This window comes from Nipponia nippon, unplaced genomic scaffold, assembly GCF_047370975.1.
Source record: "Nipponia nippon isolate SJK-2023a ecotype South Korea unplaced genomic scaffold, ASM4737097v1 scaffold_35, whole genome shotgun sequence".
Lineage (NCBI taxonomy): Eukaryota > Metazoa > Chordata > Aves > Pelecaniformes > Threskiornithidae > Nipponia > Nipponia nippon.
The window spans coordinates 3,856,863-3,870,226 of record NW_028262353.1 but is presented as its reverse complement, the minus strand read 5'-3'; the positions used below and the strand labels follow the sequence as shown (position 1 = coordinate 3,870,226).

At 61.5% G+C, this 13,364-nt stretch overlaps 1 protein-coding gene across 1 annotated transcript; it reads left to right on the top strand.

Moving 5' to 3' along the window:
- The first annotated feature begins 35 nt into the window (after nt 1-35).
- Nucleotides 36-13,363, top strand: WNK3 (WNK lysine deficient protein kinase 3). Its single transcript, XM_087771152.1, has 19 exons — nt 36-534; nt 1,132-1,304; nt 1,378-1,598; nt 1,666-1,823; nt 1,898-1,986; nt 2,059-2,278; nt 2,925-3,114; nt 3,189-3,358; nt 3,431-4,918; nt 4,996-5,112; nt 5,221-5,319; nt 5,414-5,444; nt 5,527-5,607; nt 5,721-6,778; nt 8,990-9,036; nt 9,530-9,592; nt 9,713-9,936; nt 10,896-11,014; nt 11,169-13,363. The coding sequence occupies exons 1-19, from the start codon at nt 208-210 to the stop codon at nt 11,559-11,561; spliced, it is 5,268 nt and encodes a 1,755-aa protein (XP_087627278.1). The 5' UTR covers nt 36-207; the 3' UTR covers nt 11,562-13,363.
- Nucleotide 13,364: the final 1 nt, after the last annotated feature.

Below are 13,364 nucleotides of genomic sequence, written 5' to 3'. Positions count from 1 at the left end.
CCCCAATTACCCCCCCCTTAACGAAGCCACTTTGCTCCCCACAGGTTCCCCCCCCGGTGACACCGCAAAAAAGGGGGGGCCCCTCCCCCACCCGGATGCCTCCGCCCCCCCCATAGATCCATAGGGTCAACCCTTGGGGACCTGTTTATTGGGGGGGGGGGGGGGGCGCGGCGCACCCCAATCTTTTAGGGGGGAGGGGTGGCAACCATGGCCACCGACTTGGGGGACCCCCAAATCCCCTCCCCCCCCAAACGCTTCTTCCGGAAAAGCGTGGAATCCTTGGGGAGGGAAGATGGCCGCCGGGCCGCCGCCGCCGCCGGGGTCGCCCTTGACCTTCAAGGTGACCTTGAGTTTCGGGGGGCGGGGGCGGGGCTCGGGGGGGAGGAGGAGGAGGCGGAGATGAAGGCGGTGGCCACCTCGCCGGGGGGGAGGTTCCTCAAGTTCGACATCGAGCTGGGGCGCGGCGCCTTCAAAAGCGTCTTCAAGGGCTTCGACACCGACACCTGGGTGGAGGTGGCCTGGTGCGAGCTGCAGGTGAGCCCCTCCCCCACCCCCCCGCAAACCTGGGTGCCCCCGGGGGGGGAGGGGCGAGGGGGGGAGGGGGGCGAAGGCGGTGGTGGGATCTGGGGGGGGGGGGGCCTTGAGGTCAGCTGGGGGCTGCCCCAACGCCAACGGCGCCCCGAAAATCACCACGGACCTGATGGTCGGCGCCTCAAGTTCACGGTGATCCTCTTCCAATGTCAACGGCGCCCCAAAATTCATCATGGACCTGATGGTCGGCGCCTCAAGTTCATCCTGAGCTTGTCTCAAAGTCAAGAGCGCCCCAAAAATCACCACGGACCTGACGGTTGGCCTCTCAAGTTCACGTTGAAGCTCTTCCAAAGTCATTGACACCCCAAAATTCACCGTGAACCTCATGGTTGGCGCCTCAAGTTCATGGTGATCCTCTTCCAACGTCAATGGCGCCCCAAAACTCACCACGGACCTGACGGCCGACCTCTCAAGTTCACGTTGATCCTCTCCCAACGTCATTGGAAGAGCATTGCCTTCACCATTGCCTTCACCGGGGTTTTGCCGCTGGCGAAGGCAACCAATAGCGGTTAACCTTGAACTTGGGGTGGGTTCTCCCAGGACCGGAAGTTGACCAAGGCGGAACAACAACGGTTCAAGGAGGAAGCGGAGATGCTGAAGGGGTTGCAACACCCCAACATCGTTCGCTTCTATGATTCTTGGGAATCCACGGTCAAGGGCAAGAAGTGCATCGTCCTCGTCACCGAACTGATGACCTCCGGCACCCTCAAAACGTGAGCGGCGGCGGTGGCGGGCGCGCGGGCGCGGCCGGGGCGCGGGGGGATGACGGCGGGCGCCATCTTGTAGGTATCTCAAGAGGTTCAAGGTGATGAAACCCAAGGTGTTACGGAGTTGGTGTCGGCAAATCTTGAAGGGGCTTCACTTTCTCCACACCCGGACGCCGCCCATCATCCACCGGGACCTCAAGTGCGACAACATCTTCATCACCGGCCCCACCGGTTCGGTGAAAATCGGCGATTTGGGTTTGGCCACCCTCATGAGGACTTCCTTCGCCAAAAGCGTCATCGGTGAGAGCCAGGGAGCCTCGGCGCGCGCCGGCGGCCGGCGACCGGTTCTCATCCGTCGTCGCCGCAGGTACACCGGAATTTATGGCGCCGGAGATGTACGAGGAGCGGTACGACGAGTCGGTGGACGTCTACGCCTTCGGGATGTGCATGTTGGAGATGGGCACCTCCGAGTATCCCTACTCCGAGTGCCAAAACGCCGCCCAGATTTACCGCAAAGTCACCAGCGTGGGTTTCCGGCTTTCCCGTCGCGTCCCGTCGTCGCGCCGGCGGTGACGTCACCGCCGTTCCGCTTCTTGTAGGGCATCAAACCGGCGAGTTTGGATAAGGTGACGGATCCGGAGGTGAAGGAGATCATCGAGGGTTGTATCCGGCAAAACAAGGCGGAGAGGTGGGAGACGCCGGGTGCCGCGGGCGGGGCCGGCGCCGCCCTCCGCCGCTGACCACGCCCCTTCGCCCGTAGGCTTTCCATCCGGGATCTGCTCGACCACGTCTTCTTCGCCGAGGACACGGGTTTACGGGTGGAGTTGGCGGAGGAAGACGAGGGCCTGGAGTCCTCCTTGGCGCTGCGCCTTTGGGTGGAGGATCCCAAGAAGCTGAAGGGGAAGCACAAGGACAACGAAGCCATCGAGTTCAGCTTCGACCTGGAGGCCGACGTCCCCGAGGAGGTGGCCTACGAGATGGTGAGAGGCGCCGGGGGGGGCCCTCGGGGGGACCCCAAAATCCCTGGGAACCCCAAAACTCCTCAGGTGGACCCCAAAAGTCCCTCAGGGGACCCCAAACTCCCTCGGGGGACACCAAACTCCCTCAGGGGACACCAAAACCTCTTGGGGGACACCAGGAGTCCTCATGTGGACACCAAAACCCCTCAGGGGACCCCAAAATCCCTCATGTGGACCTCAAAATCCCTCAGGTGGACCCCAAAATCCCTCATGGGACCCAAAAATCCCTCGTGGACACCAAAACCCCTCGGGGGACTCCAAACTCCCTCAGGTGGACACCAAAATCCCTCATGTGGACGCAAAAATCCCTCATGGGACCCCAAAGCCCCTCAGGTGGACTCCAAACTCCCCCTGGAGCTGGCCCCTCCAACGTGGCTTGACCCTTCCATAGAGTCCATGAACCTCCAAAGTCACCGTGAACCCCGCGGTTGGCCCCTCAACTTCACCGTGAACCCCTTCCAAAGCCAAGAAACCCCCAAATTCCCCACGAAACCCCCAAATTCCCCACGAAACCCCGCGGTTGGCCCCTCCAATCCCTCTCGCCCCCCTCCGGCGCCAACGGTTCTCCACGTTCACCGCTCCCCGTTTCCCCCTCCCCCCGCCGCAGGTGAAATCCGGTTTCTTCCACGAAAGCGACTCCAAAGCCGTCGCCAAATCCATCCGGGATCGGTTGACGTTGGTGAGGAAGACGAGGGAGAAGAAGCAAGCGGAAGGTCGGGCGCTCCCCGAAAACGAGGACACCGAGGTGGACCAACACGTCCGGCAACAGCTGCTCCGGCAACAACCCCCCGCCGCTGGTGAGACCCCCGACTTCCACCCCCCGCGGCTGGTGGCCCCCCAAAATCACTCACCCGTGGTTGCTCCTTGGTAGCCGATGGGCTCGGGGAGGGCGGTCCCAGCTCGGACGTCGCCGGCGCCCGTGGTCTCACCGGGGCGCCCGAGCCCGCGCCGCAGCTCCTTGGGTGCTACCGAGGGTCACCGGGCCCCCTGCAAGATGGGGCGTCCCCCACTTGCGGCCACGGCGTCGCCTTGCAGGTGCCGGTAAGTCACCGTCACGCCGGGGTGGGTTGGGGACAGCGGGACAAGCTCCCACCGCAACACCTTGACCAACAGGTGGCCTACGGGGCGGAGGGGACGTCAGCCGATGTCACCGGAGGTGCCACCGCGGTGGTGCCGGAGCCACCCGGCGTCGATGGGGAGCCGGGGGGTGGCGTGACGCAGAGCCGTGGGATGGCGGCGGTGGTGGCACGGCTGCAGCCGGCGCCTGGGGCGCCGGGGCCGGTGGTGGCACCGGCGGTGTCTGGTGTGCCACCGGGTCCGGGGATGTCACCGGCTCCTGGGATGCCACCGCCAACTGGGATGCCACCAGGTCCAGGGATGTCACCAGCTCCAGGAATGCCACCACCAGCTGGGATGCCACCACCAGCCCAAGGGATGCCACCAGGTCCAGGGATGCCACTGCCAACTGGGATGCCACCAGCTCCAGGGATGCCACCACCAACTGGGATGCCACCGCCAGCTGGGATGTCACCAGCTCCAGGGATGCCACCACCAGCCCAAGGGATGCCACCAGGTCCAGGGATGCCACCACCAACTGGGATGCCACCACCAGCTCCTGGGATGCCATCAGCTCCCGGGATGCCACCACCAGCTCCAGGAATGCCACCACAGTCAGTCCCCATCGTGCAGCTGCAGCCAGCTCCAGGGATGCCACCACCAGCTCCCGGGATGTCACCAGCCCCGGGGATGCCACCGGCTCCAGGGATGCCACCGCAGCTGGTGCCCACCATGCAGCCGCAGCTGGCTCCAGGGATGTCACCGGTCCCAGGGATGCCACCACCGGCTGGGATGCCACCGCAGCCGATCCCCACCGTGCAACCACTGGCTCCAGGGATGCCACCAGCTCCAGGGATGCCACCAACCATGGGGATGCCACCTCCATCTGGGATGCCACCAGCCCAAGGGGTGTCACCGGCCCCAGGAATGCCACCACCATCTGGGATGCCACCAGCTCCAGGGATGCCACCAACCGTGGGAATGCCACCAGCCCAAGGGGTGTCACCAGCCCCAGGGATGCCACCAGCCCCAGGGATGCCACCAACCATGGGGATGCCACCTCCATCTGGGATGCCACCAGCCCCAGGGATGCCACCACCGTCTGGGATGCCACCTCCATCTGGGATGCCACCAGCCCCAGGGATGCCACCACCGTCTGGGATGCCACCAACCATGGGGATGTCACCATCCCCAGGGATGCCACCTCCATCTGGGATGCCACCAGCCCCAGGGATGTCACCATCCCCAGGGATGCCACCTCCATCTGGGATGTCACCAGCCCCAGGAATGCCACCAGCCCCAGGGATGCCACCAGCCCCAGGGATGCCACCACCGCCATCCGGGCCGTCACCAGCCCCCACCCTACCCTCGGGTCCCCCACCTGAAGACCCCCCCCACCCCCCAGAGCCGCCGCCCTTCCTCCGCGTCCCCGAGGCCACCGGCGGCCCCGACCCCTCCGGCGCCAAACCCGACCGCGGCCGGCAACGCCGAGCCTCCTGCCCGCGGCCGGAGAGGCTTCCTCGCTTCCAGCTCACCGTCCTCCAGGTCGGGGGCGGGGATGGGGGACTATTTGGGGGGGGGGAGGGGGACACCCCATAATTTGTGTCCCCACCCCCCTTAAGGTCTCCTCCCCTGGGGACAACACAGTGGAATGTCAACTGGAGACCCACGACAGCAAGATGGTGACCTTCAAGTTCGACGCCGACGGGGACGCCCCCGAGGACATCGCCAGCTACATGGTGACCTCCCCCGCCCCCGAACCCCAAAACTCCTCCCCTCCCCCCCCAAAACCCCTCCCCCCCGTTAATGTCCCCCCTCTGCCACCCGTTGTCCCCAACCCCTCGAAGGTCGAGGACAACTTCGTGCTGGCGGGGGAGCGGGAGAAGTTCGTGGAGGAGCTGAAGGCCATCGTGGCGCGGGCGCGGGGGCTCCCCGCCGACCCCCAGGTGCCACCCCACCCCCACCCCCGGGGGGTCCCCCCCCCGGTGCACCCCTCCCCCCATGGCCCCGGACCCCAACCCCAAATTTGTCTCCTCGCAGGTGGGACCTCCCGAGCAGGGCGGCGGTGGGGGTGAGTAGCGGGGGAGGGGACGGCGGGGGTGGGGCCACCTCCCCACCCCCACCCTGACCACCCTCGCCCCTCCCCCCCCCAGGAGAAGGTGCCCCCCAATCGTCCCCCGTCGGTCGGTGGAAGTTTTGCATCAACCAGACCATCAGGAACCGGGAAGCCACCGGTGGGTGGCCCTAGAGGGGACATGGGACGTGGCGGGGGGAGGGGGGACACCCCCACCGGTGTCCCCTCCCCCCCCCCCGACCTCCACAGATTGGGGGTGTCGCCTCCTTACAGGTCCCGGGGGACCCCCGCCCAACCGGCGAGCCTCGGGGACATCCCGGGAGGGCGAGGTGGACGTGGCCCCAGATGTTGGTGGCCCTCAAGGACCAGGGGTGCTTGCCACCGGACTCCAAGAGCCTGGTGGCCCTCGAGGACCAGGGATGGTTGTCACCGGTCCACAAGAACCTGGTGGCCCTCAAGGACCAGAGATGGTTGCCACCGGACCCCAAGAGCCTGGTGGCCCTCAAGGACCAGGGGTGGTTGCCACCAGACCCCAAGAGCCTGGTGGCCCTCGAGGACCAGAGATGGTTGCCACCAGACCCCAAGAACCTGGTGGCCCTCAAGGACCAGGGACAGTTGCCACCAGACCCCAAGAGCCTGGTGGCCCTCAAGGACCAGGGGTGGTTGCCACGGGACCCCAAGAGCCTGGTGGCCCTCAAGGACCAGAGATGGTTGCCACCAGACCCCAAGAGCCTGGTGGCCCTCAAGGACCAGGGGTGGTTGTCACCGGACCCCAAGAGCCTGGTGGCCCTCAAGGACCAGAGATGGTTGCCACCAGACCCCAAGAGCCTGGTGGCCCTCGAGGACCAGAGATGGTTGCCACCAGACCCCAAGAACCTGGTGGCCCTCAAGGACCAGGGGTGGTTGTCACCGGTCCCCAGGAGCCTGGTGGCCCTCGAGGACCAGAGATGGTCATCGCTGGAGCGTTGGAGCAGGATGGACCTGGGGGACCAGAGACAATTGTCCCCAAGCCCCGTGACCTGGGTGTCCCCCAAGGACAGGAGATGTTTGTCCCCAAAGCCCATGAACTGGGCGCACCCAAGGGACCAGAGACAATCGTCCCCAAAGCCCAAGAGCCAGGTGTCCCCCAAGGAGAGGAGGTGACCGTCCCCAAAGCCCATGAGCTTGGTGTCCCCCAGGGACAGGGGACAGTCGTCACCGGAGCTTGGGAGCAGGATGGACCGTGGGGAGCGGAGACGATTGTCCCCAAACCCCAAGAGCTGGATGTCCCCAGAGGAGAGGAGACGATCGTCACCGGAGCTTGGGAGCAGGACGCACCCACGGGACCAGAGGTGATTGTCCCCAACCCCTGCGACCTGGACGTCCCCCAAGGACCATCGATGACCGGCCCCAAACCCCAGACCTTGGTGTCCCTCAAACCCCAAGACCTTGGTGTCCCTCAAAGACCAGAGACGACCATCCACAACTCTGAGATTTTGGTGTCCCCCAAGGACTGGAGACCATTGTCCCCAAACCCCAGGACCTTGGTGTCCCTCAAGGACCATCGATGACTGTCCCCAAGCCCAAGGCCTTGGTGTCCCTCAAACCCCAAGACCTTGATGTCCCTCAAAGACCAGTGATGACCATTCCCAAGACCTTGGTGTCCCTCAAAGACCATCAATGACCGTCCCCAACCTCGAGATCTTGGTGTCCCTCAAACCCCAGGACCTCGCTGTCCCTTCCCCATCCCCCTGCCCCCCCGACCCGCCCCGGCGCCCACCTCCGCCCCCCGTTTCCGCAGGAGGCGCCCCCGCAGAGGCCCGTGGGCCGGCCCCCCGCCGCCGGGGGGGGCTATTTCGCCCTGGGCTTTACTTGCCCCCACCTGAAGAACCCGGTCGGCCGGAAGAGCTGGGGCCGCAGGATCAAAAGCTGGGCCCGGCGCCTGCGGCAGCCGCCCCCCGCCCCGGGGGGAGCCCCCCGGCCAGGTACGGGGCCGCCCCCCCCTCGTCACCCCCCCGTTTGTCACCCCCCCGTCACCCCCGTTTGTCACCCCCCACTTGTCACCCCCCCATTTCTCACCCCCATTTTTAGCCCCCCCATTTATGGCCCCTGTCAATACCCTATATTTATTCCCCTATATTTATACACCCGATTTATGACCGCCCAATTAACCCCCCCATTTATAGTCCCCCCATTGATACCCCCATTTACAACCCCACTCATGCCCCTCTCCATACGTACCCCCATATAGGTACCCCCATCCATACCCCTTCATATACCCCCATCTCTACCCCTTCATGTCCCCCCCATCTATACCCCTCCCCATCTATACCCTTTTTCATATATATTGCTGCATAGAGCCTCCTTACATACCCCTCCCTGTATATATGCCCCATAGATACCCCCATAGATGCCCCTATATATATCGCTTCCCCCATAAAGCTCCATATATAAGCCCATATAGTCTTCTCTATATATACTGTTCTATAAAGCCTCCACGTATGCCTCTCCCTGTATATATCCCCCATAGATACCCCCATATATACCCCTATATATATTTTCTCCCACATGTAGCCCCATATATAACCCCATATACGCTCTTCTCCATATTTACTGCTCCATAGAGCCTCCTTACGTACCCCTCCATGTATATATCCCCCATATACATCCTTATACATACCCCTATATATATAATTTCCCGCATATAGCCCCATATATAACCCCATATATGCTCTTCTCCATATATACTGTTCCATAGAGCCTCCATGTATACCCCTCCCTGTATATGCCCCCCATGTATACCCCTCATACATACCCCTCCCTGTACATACCCGCCACGGATACCCCTCACACGTACCCCTCCCCATATACACGTCTCCCTACGTATAGCTTCGTATATAACCCCCTATGTATCGCTGTTCATATACGCTTGTTCCTCTGTACAGTCCCCTATATAACTATACGCATGCTCACGGCTGCACGTACTCATCTTGTTATAATGCTCTGTCTGTAGCTCCACGTATAGATCTTCAACTATATAGTTCTTCTTATATACGGCACTCCGTAGAGCCTCCGTACAGACGGTTCCCTGTATATACGCACCATACGTAACCCCTCATATTTACCGCTCCTTGCGTATGTTTCTCATATATAATCCTATATATAACCGAACACGTACCTCTACCTGTATATACCTCCATGGGGTCTTCTTATATATGTTCATATATACGCTGGCACGTATACATCCTCATATACCCCCCTATACATTCATGGCCATATATACCCCCGTACGCGCCTCCCGTATAGACGTCTCCCCATATGTACCTCCCTATGTACCCCCCATAAGTGCCTGCACCCATCTGTACCCCTCTCCACACATACACCCCCTATACGTCCCCCCATACGTCCCCCCTACATGTCCCCCCTACACGTCCCCCCATACGTACCCCCTATATGCCCCCCATGTCCCCCCATATGTACCCCCCATACGTACCCCCTACACGTACCCCCCCTACGTACCCCCTATACGCACCCCCTATACATCCCCCCTATACGTCCCGCAGGGGAGGCGGAGGACGGCGGGGCCCCCCCCCGGCGGGGCAGCGGCCAGGTGGGTGTTTGGGGGGGGCCCGGGGGGGGGGAGCACCCCAACTGCCCCAGGGGCCCCCCCAAAACTGCCCCAGGGACCCCAAATTTTCCCAGGGACCCCCCCACACTGCCGCAGGGACCCCAAATTGCCCCAGGGACCCCAAACTACCCCAAGGGAACCCCCAAAACCTCCCCAGAGACCTCAAAACCTCCCCAGGGACCCCCAAATTACCCCAGGGACCCCCAAACTGCCCCCAGGGACCCCCCACTTTACCCCAGGGACCCCCAACTGCCCCCGGGACCCCCAAAACTACCCCAGCCCCCCCAATCCACCCCCCAGCTCCTATCACCCCTATACCCCCCAGCTGCTCTCGAACCCCGAATCGAGCGACCCCCCCGAAACCGAAGGCGATTGGGGGGACCCCAGTTCGGAAAGTGAAAGTGGGGGGTGGGGGGACCCCCATCCCCCCGGAGCCCCCCCCGCCCCCCGGATCCCCATCGTCCCCCATGAGCAGCGACGGGGAGACGGACCCTGAAGACGAAGATTTACGGGTGGAACTGCGAAGGCTGCGGGAAAAGTAAGTTTTGGGGGGGGTACCCCAAATTTTGGGGGGTACCGCAAATATTGGGGGGTACCGCAAATATTGGGGAGCCCCCCAAAGTATTGGGGGACCCCCCCAACCCCCCCATTCCCATAGGCACATCCAGGAGGTGGTGACGCTCCGGGCGCAGCAGGACGAGGAGCTGCGGGAGCTGCACGGGCGTCTCCGCGCCCTAAAAGAAGCTCGGGGGGATCCCCCCAAATTTGGGGGACCCCCCCCGGGGGATTACGGGGGACCCCCCCATCATTGGCCCGGGGGATCCCCCCGACGGCTTCGCGGTGCCAAGGGGCGAGGACGGGGAAGGGGTGCGGCCGTGACAGGTTTGGGGTGAAGGGAAGGGGTTTTGGGGTTCGAGGGGGGATTGGGGGGGGGCTCCGTGGGCTGGGGAGGGGGTTTTGGGGTGCAAGGGGGGTTTTGGGGTGCCCCATGGGCTGGGGAAGGGGTTTTTGGGGTACAGGGGGATGTTTTGGGGTGTAATGGGGTTTTTTTGGGGTGCTCCATGGGCTGTGGAGGGGAGTTTTGGGGTACGGGGGATGTTTTGGGGGAATAAGGGGAGTTTTGGGGTGCAAGGGGGGATTTGGGGTGCCAGGAGGGGTTTTGGGGTGCCCCATGCTCTGGGGAGGGGGGTTTTGGGGTACAGGGGGGATGTTTTGGGGGAATAAGGGGGGTTTTGGGGTTCAAGGGGAGATTTTGGGTGCTCCATGGGCTGGGGAGGGGGCTTTTGGGGTACGGGGGGGATGTTTTGGGGGAATAAGGGGATTTTTGGGGTACAGGGGGATGTTTTGGGGTGTAATGGGGTTTTTTTGGGATGCTCCATGGTCGGGGAGGGAGTTTTTGGGGTGCAAGGGGGGATTTGGGGTGCCAGGAGGGGTTTTGGGGTGCCCCATGCTCTGGGGAGGTTTTTTTGGGGTACAGGGGGGATGTTTTGGGGGAATAAGGGGGGTTTTGGGGTGCAAGAGGGGGTTTTGAGGTGCTCCATGCTCTGGGGAGGGGGTTTTGGGGTGCAGGGGGTGTTTTGGGGTGTAATGGGGGTTTTTGGGGTGCTCCATGGTCAGAGAGGGGGTTTTGGGGGTACAGGGGGGATTTTTGGGGTGCACGGAGGGGTTTTTGGGGTGCTCCATGATCTGGGGAAGAATTTTGGGGTGCGGGGGGGGAGCGTTGGGTTGCCCCGTTTTTGGGGGGATCCAGGGGTTTTGGGGTGCTCTGGGAGGAAATCGTGGGCTCCCGAGGGGTTTTGGGGTGCTCCCCTCCACCAAGCCCCCCTCCTCCCCACCTACAGCCCCCCCAAACCCCTCAGCCCCCCCAAAAACCCCCCCAGCCCCCCCAAAAAAGGGGCTTTTCACCGACGACCTGCACCGGCTGGTGGACGAGTGGGTGCAGGATACGGCCCGAGCGCAGGTAAAATTGGGGGGTCCCAGGGGGGGACGACACCCCTGCACCCCCTTTTTGGGGTGCTGAGGGGGGGACACAAACCCTACACCCCCTTTTTGGGGTGCTGGGGGGGGTCCCCAATACCTAAATATCCCTTTTCTCCCCCCCCAAAATCTCACAGGGGACCTCGTCGTGGGTGGCCACCCTCCGCGGCGCTCGCGTCACCCCCCCAAAATGGGGGGGACCCCCCCAAAAAACAACCCCCACGGGGGGGGCCGCCCCCTCCCTCCGGGGGGTGAGTGGGGGGGGGCCCCCCCCGGAACCCGACAACCGCTGCCCTCCCCAAATCCCCTCCTTTCACCCCAAAAAACACCCACTATTTTGGGTGCCCCCCCCCTTTTGCCACTTCTATGGGGTGACCCCAATTTTTTGCCCCAAAATCGCCTTGTTTTGCCCCAAAACCCCTTTTTTTGCCCCCCCCGGGGAAATCCCTCATTTTCAGCCCCCAAATCGCCTCTTTTCACCCCAAAAAAACCCTTTTTTGGGGCCTTCCTACCTTTTTCGCCCCCCATGAGGTGACCCCAATTTTCACCCCCAAAATTGCCCCATTTTGCCCCCAACCCCCCCTTTTTGCCTCCCCATGGGCTAAACCCCAATTTTCACCCCCAAAATCGCCTCATTTTGCCTCAAAAAAACCCTTTTTTTTCCCTTCCATGTGGTAAACCCCAATTTTCTCCCCCAAAATCACCTCATTTTGCCCCACCCCCCTCTTTTTTTGCCCCCCCATGGGCTGAACCCCAATTTTTGCCCTGGTTCACCCCAAAAACCTCCTTTTTGAGGAGTCTGACCCCCCTGATAGGGTGACCCCAAATTTGGCCCCCAAATCGCCTCTTTTTACCCCCAAAAAAACCTTTTTTGGGCCTTCCCACATTTCTCCCCCCTTCTCATGAGGTGACCCCAATTTTCCACCCCAAAATCACCTCATTTCACCCCAAAATCCCCTTTTTTGGGGGGGCCTGACCCCCCCCATGGGGATGACCCCAATTTTCGGCCCCAAAATTGCCTCATTTTACCCCAAAACCCCATTTTTGGGCCTATTGCCCTTTTTCCTCCTCACCTGTGAGGCGACCCCAATTTTTCGCCCCCAAATCACCTTGTTTTGCCCCAAAAACCCCCTTTTGGGGGGTTTCCCCTCCCTTTTTGCCCCCCCCCATGAGGTAACCCCATTTTTCAGCCCCAAATCACCTCATTTCACCTCAAAACCTGCCTTTTTTGGGGCCTGCCCTTCCCATGAGATGACCCCAATTTTCGGCCCCAAAATCTCCTCATTTCACCTCAAAACTCCCTTTTTTTGCCCCCCCATGAAGTGACCCCACTTTTCAGCCCTAAAATCTCCTCATTTTACCCCAAAACCCCCGTTTTTTCCCCTCCCCATGGGGTGAATCCCCTTTTCGGCTTCATTTCACCCCAAAACCCCCTTGTTTGGGCCTCCCTCCATTTTTACCCCCTCCCCATGAAGTGACCCCAATTTTCTACCCCAAAATCACCTCGTTTCACCCCACCCCCCCCTTTTTTCACCCCCATAAGGTAACCCCGCTTTTTGGCCCCCAAATCACCTCATTTTACCTCAAAATCCCTTTTTCAGGCCTTCCCTCCTTTTCCACCCTCCTCCATAAGGTAACCCCCCTTTTTGGCCCCCAAATCACCTCATTTCACCCCAAAACTCCCTTTTTTTGCCCCCCCATGAGGTGACCCCACTTTTTGGCCCCCAAATCACCTCATTTCACCCCCAAACCCCCTTCCCCTGAGGTGAACCCCTTTTTGGCCCCAAAATCACCTCATTTTACCCCAAAACCCCTTTTTGAGGCCTAGCGCCCTTTTTGCCACCCTCTCCATGAGATGACCCCAATTTTTAGCCCCAAAACGGCCTCGTTTCTCCCCAAAATGCTGTCGGTTGAACCCCAACCCCTTTCTCACCCCCTCATTTGCTCCAAAATCCCTGTTTTTCCCCCCCAAAACCACCAGGAGCCCCAAAAACACCACATTTCACCCCAAACCTTCCCTTAACGCAGCCATGGCAGGGGGGAACAGGCCATACTGGTGATACTGGTGACCCACCCCCCCATACTGGTCGTACTGGTGCGACTGCCCCTCCCCTCACTTTGCCCCTCCCCCCTCCCCCAGCCCATTTTTGGGTCATTTCTTCACATTTTCCACCCATCTACCTCACCTCTTCACCAGCCAGCGAGGTTTTTGGGGTGAATTCCCGGGTGTTCGGGTTCTGGAGGAAGGGGGAGCTTTTAATTTATGGTGGGAAATTGTGATAAAGTGCGAAAAAAGATTTGAAACCAGAGAAATAAAAGCGTGTTTGGTGGGC

Coding starts and splice junctions, on each gene's coding strand:
- WNK3 (XM_087771152.1), top strand. CDS start 208: ATGGCCACCGACTTGGGGGACCCCCAAATCCCCTCCCCCCCCAAACGC. Junction 4,919..4,995: donor TCCAGCTCACCGTCCTCCAG/GTCGGGGGCGGG, acceptor ACCCCCCTTAAG/GTCTCCTCCCCTGGGGACAA. Junction 5,445..5,526: donor CGAGCAGGGCGGCGGTGGGG/GTGAGTAGCGGG, acceptor TCCCCCCCCCAG/GAGAAGGTGCCCCCCAATCG.